The sequence below is a fragment of the Haliotis cracherodii genome, unplaced genomic scaffold (assembly GCF_022045235.1).
Source record: "Haliotis cracherodii isolate W230 unplaced genomic scaffold, xgHalCrac1.p SCAF_20, whole genome shotgun sequence".
NCBI lineage: Eukaryota > Metazoa > Mollusca > Gastropoda > Lepetellida > Haliotidae > Haliotis > Haliotis cracherodii.
Window position 1 is genome coordinate 8821336 of NW_027266276.1, and position 12165 is coordinate 8833500.

Here is a 12165-nt window from a genome sequence, read left to right on the forward strand (position 1 = left end):
CTCGTGGGTTTTATCAAAGGGTTAAACGTCAGAGGCCTGCGTCATTTCCAGCTTCCTGACACTTAAAGCCGTAATATAACTGGAATATTGTTCAATGTGATGATGAATCCAATTCACTTGACATTGAAACAAGTTCAAGCTGGTGATGTGCACGATTGTAGAATTTGGATATATAATCATGATGCATCATGTTTGAATTGTAGCTGTACGTGACGGGTGTGTAACATACACATGTACAAAGTACTTGACATTATATACAATTCAGATGGTATTAATGTTTTTATTCAGTGAAAGAAACTGCATTTGTTTAGAGTCCTTTTAGGAATAACTATGGATTACTTATAAAATTAATGTAATAATTTTAAATTATTATCTGATCAGTTTGATGTGACTTGTTCATATCATTTTAGTCTTCTTGGCACACTCCTGTGTAGGAATCCAGGTTTTCGATTCGTGTGACAACAAGCTGAGCGTGCCTGGCTACATGGAAATATTGGTTATATCCAGACACACGATGGTTGCTAGCTGGCCCAATGAATATCATCTGAAATGGTTTGAAAAATAATCCTCATGAACAGACAGTGAACATTTTCTTCACACAGTCAACCATGTATATATTATTACGTACAGATATTGAAGAACACTACCTGTAATTCCCAGAAATACGAGAATAATCGTCACAACAGTTGTTCTTCTGCTTTCAATAAATACGTTGTCTGTTACTGCATTGTCCCGATGTAGCACAGCATAAGCAAATTACAACAGAGTAAAAAAAATAAGAATAGGAAGGCCAAGACAAACTGGTAACTTGAGAACATATGTTCATGGGATAATAACACGTGTATTTTAATTAACAAACTAATGCGGTAATTCTAGCACACAAGTCAACACTGGTGCTTTAGTTATGTATCATAAAAAACAATGAAATTTCTTGAGGAGGGGCTTACCCGAACCGGATACTCGGCGAGATTTCTGAAACATGCTAATGGTTCGCCATCTTTAATGATGTCTGTTTGTCTCTCAATCGTCCATTTCAGCATGTTGTTGTATTCAAGTGTTGACAATCCTGAAAGGAACACGATATGAGATTATTCAGATAGTACTTTTAACTTAATAATACTTTTCTAAGACGCTGATGTACGATCATTTCACGATCATAAAGTTTTACAATGTCAAGAAAATAGGATATCTTCATACTGCAGAAAGGTTTGTATAGATTTGATCATGTTTCTATCTTCACCATAGATTAGATCCCGTTAAATATGATCGAAATATTCCTCGCCAGTAATACGGTACAATGAAAAAGATATCATAAACAGCAAGATATTTTTTGTATCCCTTTAGAAACATTTTTACCACAAACTTTAAGGCAATCTGGGCGATTTTACAACAGTACATGTTTACTTTTGCTCCAAATTCGCTTCTGTCATATTTGTATGTCATGCCCTGTTATTTTCCATGAAATGTTAAGCTGCATCGTTACAAGCTACGAGGTCATAGTCTTATTCTCCGTTTATATGCCAAATGTAACTTAAGATGACCATTTACCCGATGTGTATATTATCATCACATGTTCCAGCATGTATTGGCTGAGCTATATTTCCATCATGGCTAAAGTTTATGTGGCCTCTAAAATCATAAATATAACGTGAGGCAAAGTATACACAATTTATTGATAACAACTTTTTTATTTTCCTGTAAAGGCGACGTTTCGGTGTAGATCCTCATACCGTTGTCAGGCTTCAGGTCCTTATACCATTTTCCAGCAAGGATGAATAATGAGTGAGTGAATTGGGTTTAACGCTGCTTTTAACAGTATTCCAGTAATATCGCGGCATGGCTGCTTAATGTGGGAGGAAAGCTCAAAGTGATGCAGGTCTCAGACGTTTACCACTTCGATGAAACCTACGAGCACGGGTATGGTGCTGACAAACCTAGAAACATAATCGGGGCGAACCGGGATTCGATCCCACAATCATAGGTTTCTAGCATGCCCAAGGGTCGCAACTCTGCACAGCGAATCGCGAGGCCTTAGACGACTGGGCCACCCGTGCCCCCAGATGAATAATAAACATGGTACAGAATATATAATATGTGGATGATAAACGATGAGAGCGATTAACATGAGTAGGTTACAAAATAACAGAATGTTAATCAACATGATAGACAGAGAAACACATGATACGGAAGCAAATGAGACAGGAAGACAATTAAACTCTCTTTTTTCATTTATCTCCATTACTGCGCGTTAGTATTAGCACATCAGTCTCATTTCCTTTGTGTTTTCTTAGTACATGTATTCTGGACACCTCATGATCAGGCCACCGGAAGTCGATAAATGACATTTTCGTTGATTTTGTACGTCCATTGATCACTTGATCGGACTGTTTACAGGCCGCCGTTTCGTGGTCGTAGTACTGATGTGAGGCGCAAGGCAACAAACACTTACTTTTCTATGCAAATACTCTTGTCCAGGGCATTCTTACCCTTATCGCGAATATCTGGTGTCATCATTGATTTTCACCACTATTTTTCCTTTTATGCCGAATGGAATCTGTTTCGCAAGTTAATCAATGCCTGTTGTTCTCTGGTATTGACGTTTTATACTTATAACAGCTATTCATTTGATTGACAAGCTTAGCGCCCTCTACTCACACAATACTCTTACATGCAATGCAAACATGATCATAAACATAAACCATGTTTAGTTTCTAAAGTTTTTTACCTTTCACAGGAAATGTAATTTTGCCCATCAAAAGATCACGATTCCCGAAGGATGACGCAAGCATATCCTTTGTCATGTTGACACCGAGCTCCTGGGCGAAGTCACTGTCGTAGTAGAGGGATGTGACGCTGAACTCATATCCTTTGCTTGATAGGAAGCCTGTCAACTGGGGCCAACTGCATGCTTTCTCAACGTCAAGAACTGAAACATGTGCGGAAACTCAAAATCCAAAATATAAATAAATAAATAGTCACACGTCTCAAATGTCTTACCATCAGGTTTTATTTGAAAGACTTATATGTCCTGCAACCATACGAAGTATATACTGGTCTTAGAGAGCCCTATTCACCATCTGAAAATTGAATGAGAAGTCGAATTATAATTCACAGCTTCTTTTATTGAACTGTAGTCTGTCCAAGATGAAGTGTCATTAGGGAATAGCGGCTATCTTTGATTTTGCCTTCCTCGTGTGTGTATCAGCAAGACGTTGCATGGGCAACAGCTGGTTGTCCACATCAAGCTGCCCAGGAATACCCCCTGGAGAGGTAGCAGTGTCCAGTTCCATGGGAATAAGGGTAACCTTAGCTTCAAGATCTCTCTGGAACGGGGCTCACCATTGCCCCACACTGATGGCACAACCAGGGAATCGGATGTCTACCGGTGATAAGTCTAGCTCGATTGGTGTAGAATGTAACACCAAGGGCTTTGCTGTCAAGAACTCAATGCCCAGAATGATAAAACCTGGCAGGAGTGGAGAGACTTCTGACCCTCCGACTCGTCACGTCCGACGGGACTCATCAGGCTGTACGAACCTACCCTCTGTTCCACACAGAAGGCAAAGGACGAGGTCCAGTTCTACGACAAGCTCCAGGCCGTCATCAAGAAGGTCACCATTCAAGAACAGCTGTTAATGCTTGGTGACTCTAATGAAAGAGATGGTACCTTGAATTCCGGTCCAAGTTTTCAGTCAAAACCAGATTTACGACATTAGCAAATTTAGCCCACATGAACGCTTCAGTGTGATATTTTGTACAAAGTTACAGTATAGGTTGAAATCAGACTTGAGTGTTGGAAACATGTAGAAATTTAGTCAGAAAAAATTTGAGTAAGAATTCTCAAGTTTGTTTCGAGAAATCGGAGCCCGTTTCAGATACCTGATTTTCTTAATCTTTCAACAACAAAAAATAAACCAATTTTTCAACAATTCTTTATTTCAGTTGAATTTAATAGTTAATGAATACTGCTTGTCTTTGCATTTTCCACAGTTAACAGAAACTTTTGATTCTGGTTCAGAATCAACTTTTCTCTTTCTGTCGGGGACAACGCATAACAGGTCGGAAACTGATGCCTTTTGGCCATCTGAAGACCTCTTGTACACCCGAACGGCTTCACTGCGGTGACCTAAAATTCAATAAAATAAAGTATTAAACTGAAGAACCAAATTCAATCTATTACAACAGATTCCAAGCCTACAAAGTGCGAATGCATTGAAATAGTAGTTATACATACATGCTGCATAAATACATTCTCCAAACTGTACAGTTCAGTATTTAGAGTGGTAATATAGACAGTTTCTTCAGTGCTGTGAAGTAGAATGCATTAGTTTCCTCGCCTGCTGCCTTACTGCAGTAAAAGAAATAAACATCTTGGAATAATTTCGAATTTCCATCGACACTTACAACATGACTTGGTATACAACATAAGTACTAGGATAACATATGACTGCATTCATTCCTTTTTTCGACCGACGCTGATTAGTACATACAGTGTATATATAAACCATTTTACAAACGATTCATTGCTTACCATTTTTCAAAAAAAATCTTACCAAAGAAGCCTGTATTTTTTTTATAAAGGCGGACATAACATCTCTCCAGGTTCCTTGAAACGAAACAAAAAGTCATCGTCACTCTCTGCTTCATCACTCTTTTCAACGGTTTTGGACTGGGTTATGAACAGTTCTCTGTCGCTGTCTGCCTCATCCATCGTGTCTCCGTCAAATGAATGTTCTAACAGGACACGTAATGCCGCGTAACGAAAATTCCGTGCAGCACGTGCGGCCGTGCGCGCTGTTTTAAAATTAGACAATGCTCCTCGATATACCAGCTGGGTACCACCAAGCGCGGTATAAACAATGCAGTGTTAGGACCGGCAGTACTTGGATAAAGGATACTGTTTTATTTGATCATTAAAATGTAATCTTTTCATTTGACGGTTCATATGTCAGATAAAGTACTCGTCCTCGGTCATGATTGGAAAAGTAAGGACCTCAGTGCTTCCTTCGCACTGAGGTCCTTACTTTTCCAATCATGACCTCGGCCTCGTACTTTATCCTACACAGAAAGCAGAAGAAGCCAATCTATGTCACATTCATAGACCTCTTAAAAACCTTGGACCTTGTGTGCCGAGATTGCTCCTCAGTATTTTGATGAAACAAATAAAACAAGAACCATGTAAAGTACGTAAATACTCCATCGTTTCTTTAAAATATATACCAAACGACCTTGTCATTTATGGTTAATTCCCACCAACAACCCACCAAGATGACCATTTAGCATTACCAACCGGCATATGATGACGGTAGGTATACACTCCGACTGTAAACAAACGTTGATTTATAAATAATAACAATTAAACTGAATTGTTACGTCAACTTACCAAGAATAATTCGTGGATTCCCGAGTTCCTGTTCAACAAAATACAATTTATTTAAACAAATAACTGAGACACTCCTTTTGCTAAATGTTTTGCACATTCTTGCGAATAGTTTGCTTATCCATGTTACAAACCATTAATGAAATCATTTTACAAAACCTGTTCAGGTGTTCTTGTAGTGAGTGAGTGTGTGAGTTGAGAGAAAATCCAGAAGGTGATGCGAAAATTAAAACATATGTTGTTGCGACCATATATTTATGCTAATATATAGACGATGGAATTGTAGTGTATTGGGTGATCGATGTTGTGCTTTGGATTGTGACTTGTTCCCAATAAATTTACAACCTTAAATGAAAAAAGGACATCAATGTCAGATAGATCTTTCACTGTCTCCTGAATGTCCAGTATATCCGCTGTCTCATTCTTCCCTTCCTTAGGGGGCAGGAAGATGTCCACTTGGTAAAGAAGGGCGTCTCTACCCTCATCAGCGCTGAGAACCGACAGGGGAAGACACGACAGGGTGATGACACCAGCGACGAGCAGCAGCATTGTTGCAAATCCTTATGTACAGGCAAAAAAGAGGCTTCGTGAGGCACGTATTTAAGCTCTGTTGAAAATTAAACATATCTTAGTTGACAATTGCCACAATTCTACTAAGATACTTCACTATCAGATCAAAGATGCCGACTGACTGACGTCATCGCGCTGTTCCAATAACTTCCCCTTTGAGCTGAGCTATCTTTGTTTACGTCATTCTTTCATGACTGTCAACCATTTACAACAATTTTCGGTGAGACAGTTCTTTAAACTTGTTGAAAATTCAGTAGTATTACCTGGGGGGAAATAACTACGACAAGATGATGTCAACCATATTTCATGCTACAGGGTTATTGCATACATATTCAAACCACATTAATATTGGCCATGTCACAGCAGTCCTAAAAAATATTGTCAGAGGCGAGCCTTGGTGCTCTAGGTGCCTGGTGTCTCTGGACGAAAGAATGAGCAATTCTTTCATAACCAGGCCACGCGTGCATCATTTGCTCAGCGTACGGCATTTAGCAATATCCTGCACTCAAACACTTCCTCCACCCATTCGTCACCACTCGCCCCTTTTCTGTAACCTGCAAGAAGACTCGTCCCCCTATCGATGAATATTATGTGCGAAAATACGACAAACCAATCAGAATGCGCGTATAATTTCACGTTCTTCGTCAAAGAATCCCTCAGAAATATTTTTTGATTTTACACATATCTTGCATCTAAAAATTTACCCAAGACACAGTTAAATGTGTTTAATCATACTGTATAATTCCGAATGTCCAGATGTGCTTTAAATTTCATCTGAAATATATATAATATATGGGGAATATTTGTGAATCATAACGCAATGCGTTGACAATTGTTTTAGGTATGCCCGTTGGCGCTAAGACGGAACCCGGTCGCAAAAAATGGCCATGATAGGGGCACGAGTCGCTATTCGGCTTGTCCCGGAATAACACGAGTTGGTCACGAATGTTCCTCCACCTTGTTCGTTCCACCGTGACGCCATGTCACGCGCCTGGCGTTGATTCATCTCGGTTGTGATGTCATGCAGTGCAACTTACTCGGTAAGCACAACTGTTTCATGGCTTGCAGTTGCTGCTGTCTGCTAACATAACTGGTGGAAACAAGTTGCAACTCGTACGACAGAAACACCTCAAATCACAATAACCAGCGACACCAAACCTTGCTTATGTTTACATGTGTAAGTTCAGGCCCTCAATACACCTGTGGAATGTTTTAGTCACGTGATTAAATTGTAGCAAATTAATATAAGCAATTTAAAACCTACTTGTTTGGCTTGGGATTGTGGATAACCACAATTAAACGGATAATGAAAAGTAATGATCTATTTAGAGAATAAACCACTCATCTTAGTGGTGTTGTATAATGTTCAAACGTAGATCTGTCTTAACGTAAGGGTGCAGGTAATCAGGTGGAAGATTTAGATCACGGCGAAATGCATGTTATCGATATGGGAACTAAACCTTTCCTATTAATCATGTTATCTCAGGGGCAGCATCACAAAATTTTGTAAAGCTTTAGTTGGCAACGAAATGCACGTTCTCACCGGCCAGGGGGCACGGGTGGCCCAGTCGTCTAAGGCCTCGCGATTCTCTGTGCAGAGTTGCGTCCCTTGGGCACGCCAGAAACCTGTGATTGTGGGTTCGAATCCCGGTTCGCCCGAATTATGTTTCTAGGTTTGTCAGTACCATACCCGTGCTCGTGGGTTTCACCGGAGTGGTAAACGTCTGAGACCTGCATCACTTCGGGCTTTCCTCCCACATTAAGCTTACAAGCCGTGATCTAACTGGAATACTGTTAAAAGCGGCGTGAGTGACTTAATCTGGACATGTTTTAACCAATCGCCTGTCACATTCTGAGACAAAGTCACTTTCTTCAATAAGCGATTTCTCAAACTCGCAAAGAACACCCCGAATAATATGGTTTTATGAAAATGCGGTACAACACACACACACACACACACACACACACACACACACAGAGTGGGTGTCTTGGACGATAAGGTGTCCTGACCTGTGCCCCACTTTTGCTTTGAACACCCATTTTAATTGGATTTCTTATTTCAACACATTCGATCAATATATACGTCTATCTCGTGAGAGTTTCGATTTCTCCGTTAGCCGCATACATATAAAATGGCAAAAGGTCATAAATATAATTATGGCGCCGTTATGGTACTGTCTCTGACTAACATGTATTGTGGGATATTTAATTGCTAGAATGATGCATATGTGCCTCCTTAAAGAATGGCGTGGTATTGTCAGGCAAACAGGCAATGATGCAACATCTTTAATCTATCCATTGAAACTGATCGACATAACAATGTTCATTTTCTTTTGACACTCCAACAATGGACAAATTTAAAAAGGTGCTACAAACCAAAGAAAAAGAAGTTTTATTCAAGTGTTGAGACATGCCGAAGAGATAAATTCATGTGTATATTATATTACAGCATGCAGTTAATATATTACAAAACGAATGATTGTTTTGGGTGTCGAAGACCTTACACTGAATAAATATTTCTCTCTGTGTATATGTGGATCTGCAATTATTTACAAAAGGCCTCTGGCCAATACGTACCAAAATTATATATTGATTGAACTTACCTTTTCAGCCTGTGGCAGTGTCGACCTGTTGGTAGATATATGTTGGCTGAAGTGTACGTGCTTGTATATATATATATCCGTCCATTATGCAAATAGGAAGTTAATTGTCACTATGATCACGACACGGGTGTAATTAAACTGGTAATAAATTATATAAATACCTAATGTGTTTATTCTATCAGAAATACGAGGCGTCCCGCACGGATAACACTGGCAACAGATGCTTGCGTGCGTGCATGCTCTCTCTCTCTTTTGAATAAATACATAACACATCTGGGTCAGCACTATGAGTTGCGTCCAACACGGAAACGATCTAATGGTAAATATTTGTTATTGCATGCTTGTCAAATCCAATACATCATCCTGACACAGATGACATGAATGGGTTTTTTTGTCAAGCAAATACACTGCTTGTGTTGCGAATCTTTATCACTGTTTCTGTGAATTATGAAGTGTTTTGGTTATCCCTTCAAGTAAACACAGAGTTTGCACATCGCTTTAGTCTCCTTGGGACATTCCTGTGTACAAACTGTGTATGACTTCATTTTAAGCATCAAGTGCCTGCAGAAGTACTTCGACCCTACTTTGGCTAAATGGGGCGGAGTACACCAGCTGAATTGATTTGAAAAACGCGCTTATGGTAGCCAGTAAACATTTTGCTTTACAGGGTTAAATATTAAAACATCATGTTGTGTATACAGAATGAAGTACGCAGTCTGTATTCAATAACCATACGAGATTATGTAAACGTCACATCAGTGATCCGCCCCATGTCTGTTTTTACATTCTACTGGACACAAAATAACACCTTCTTCGATATATGTCACTGTCACCCTATTACTGAAGCCACGTTGACTGTTAATGTAGTGAAAAGGTACATATCCAATTTAAGTTCATGTCACAGGCCAAGGTCACGTACAGCCCGTTTAAGCAAAGGTGGAAGCTAATTGAAAATTCAAAGTTCCACAAAACAAAAGGACATTTCTGGGTGGAACTTGTTTGGACAGCAAATGTCAGGCTGCTTTTGAAAAAATAAAGCCATTCGTAAGAATTCTCCTGTTCACAAGACTTTGTAAAATATTTCAAATTGGCAGGAGATGCTAGTGACGTTGGTGCTGGTGCAGTCCTGTTGCAGGAAGATGTGATCAGTTCGGACTACAAAAATTTTTTGCATTTTTTTTAATCATTTCTTTTAATCATCATTTATAATGTTTATTATTATTTACTGTACTTTTCAGTTTTTATACTTTTATTAGCAAAGAAAGTTCTCACTTTTTCCCCAAATGGGGAGAGTGTTACATGGCAGTGTATCTTATTGTTTAACAGTGATTGTAGCTGTGTTGCATTGTTTCTGTTGGTATTCGGTAAACGCTCATTGCGTTGTGTTTGGACGATGATCAGTCGTCATTAAATTACTATATTTAGATGCCAGTGTGTACACTTCCGGTCCTGTATACCGCAGACGGTGATAGTATGCAGTGGCGTAGCTACCACGTAGCACAAAAAGTGTCTACACTTTTGAAATTGTTACAAAAATAAAATATTAAATATTTTTTTAAACAGTACTTAGTGTGTTCTTCTTTCAGTTGTATTTAAAGATGCCTGGTCTTTTGTTAATTTACAGGTTACAGGTTGACCCATGACCTTTGTTAATTTACAGGTTGCCCCGCCTGACAGTGTCAAAATTGTCGTTGATGAGTTGGTTCGATGTTCTTGTTTTGTTACGTTTCCTGTACCCTTTTCACGAACACCTAGAGATTGATTTAATTTTCACAGCTATTTTGCCCCTTACGCCATATGGAATCTGTTTCGAGTGGCTAATCTCTTGCATTGACAATTCATATTTTCGAGAACCTTTGATATTTGATGTGTGGTGAGAATGTGAGATGACGGTCAAATATGAGGCCCAGGAATTAAGCCTCTTCTACTACCTTGAAAGGAGTACCATCTAAAATATATCTTGATCCTTATGCGGTGTGTATTTACGACAAAAATGAATGGAGAAAATTAGAAAATGTGAAGCCACCTCGTTCGCCCATTTTTTAATTATGTTAAGAGCTGTAGCTGTCGATCTATTGTATTCATCTTCTTACCATGACAAGAAATGTTATAATTGTCCACAAAAAGTGAACCATCAACGCTATTTAATACTTTAATGAGACTATTAATTTTTAATGCTGACAGGTGTGACGGATAGTATGCCACCTTGAGGGACGCCCTGATCTTGATCAAAATGATGAGACAGGATAGAGCCCACTCGAAATTGTCTGTTGTTTAAAAATTGAGATATGAACCGAGGTAATTTGCCCCTCAATCCAAATTCATGCAAATCTTTTAAAATACCTTGCTTCCATGTTGAATCACATGCCTTCTCTAGATAGAAAAAGATTGATACAGTATGTTGATTGTTGACAATGGAGTTTTTAATAAATGATGCTAAATGCACCAAATTGTCAATGGTACTTCTGTTTTTTCCGGACACCACACTGGATGTTACTCAGGAGATTATTGGTCTCCTAGTAGAAGACTAATCGATTGTTGACCATGTGCGCCATGGTTTTACAAACACAGCTAGTTAATGATATTGGCTCCGGGCTTTTGAATAGAAATAATAATATCACGAAGGAGGGAAATTATCGGTTTTCCATATTTCATCAAATATATTAAGTATAGTTTCCAAACATGAATCGGGTAGTGTTTCAGGAGCTGAAGTGTGTGTGTGTGTGAGAGATAAAGTTGACTTTTTCCTTTTCCTGCTGTTTTCGAAACCTCTGAAATTGAGGATTATAGTTTGATAGGAGGTTTGCCAAAGTGTCACCAAGTTTGTTGGCAATTTTATATTTAGTAGTTAAAAGTGTATTACCATCTTTGAGATGGTGAACTCCAGATTTTGATCCTTTGACCTTAATCTTTTGAATCATATTCCACATCTTGGACATGGGTGTGCGGGAATTGATTTTGGAAACATAGTACCTCCAGGATTGACGTTTATTTTGATAAAAGGAATGTCTCTCTTTGGAGCCCGTGATCTTAATGTTGTTCAGGTTGTGGACAATCGGATGTCATAGGAAATATTTCTTGGCTTTCTTCCTATTTTTCCTAACTTGTTTACAATCATTATCAAACCATGGTTTATGTATATGTGTATTTGCAGAGGACTTGGGAATGCTTTCGTCTCCAGTAGCATTTAATATATCCGAAAAAGGTTTTATAGGATCAGGAACAATCCTGAAACTGTTAGGTTTTAGTTTTTCAGTACATAGTGTTTGGAATAAAGACCAATTGGCCTTTGTAAAGTTCCACCTTGTTGAATGTTGTTCATCAGACGGATTAATGGTTGTAAGTGTTGTTGGAAAATGGCAACTTCCACAAAGGTCATCATGGACCAACCTTTCGAATTCATTTAGAATATATGAATCTGTCAGTGAAAGATCAAGGAGAATGTGCCAGGGGCAAGATAGGTATTAGAACCATCATTGAAGATGCATAAATCATTATTTGAGATAAAATCTTCAAGGACTTTTCCCTTTTTATTTGTACCAGTACATCCTAATAGGAGATTTTGACCGTTTAAATCGTGCATGATGATACAGGGCTTCGGGAGCTGATCGT

At 38.8% G+C, this 12165-nt stretch overlaps 1 protein-coding gene across 1 annotated transcript; it reads right to left on the reverse strand.

Annotated features, from left to right (window-relative positions):
- Nucleotides 1-406: 406 nt before the first annotated feature.
- LOC139470201 (uncharacterized) lies at nucleotides 407-5929 on the reverse strand. Its single transcript, XM_071252516.1, has 5 exons — nucleotides 5726-5929; nucleotides 5384-5411; nucleotides 2726-2926; nucleotides 948-1066; nucleotides 407-544 (listed from the first exon to the last, which is right to left on the reverse strand). The coding sequence occupies exons 1-5, from the start codon at nucleotides 5927-5929 to the stop codon at nucleotides 407-409; spliced, it is 690 nt and encodes a 229-aa protein (XP_071108617.1).
- Nucleotides 5930-12165: the final 6236 nt, after the last annotated feature.

What these genes read in the sequence shown, in the direction of transcription:
- LOC139470201 (XM_071252516.1), bottom strand. Translation starts at nt 5,929, where the DNA reads ATGCTGCTGCTCGTCGCTGGTGTCATCACCCTGTCGTGTCTTCCCCTG. An exon ending in GAATCCACGAATTATTCTTG is followed by an intron (nt 2,927 to 5,383) that starts GTAAGTTGACGT and finishes CACATGTTTCAG; the next exon opens with TTCTTGACGTTGAGAAAGCA. An exon ending in TCGCCGAGTATCCGGTTCGG is followed by an intron (nt 545 to 947) that starts GTAAGCCCCTCC and finishes AAACCATTTCAG; the next exon opens with ATGATATTCATTGGGCCAGC.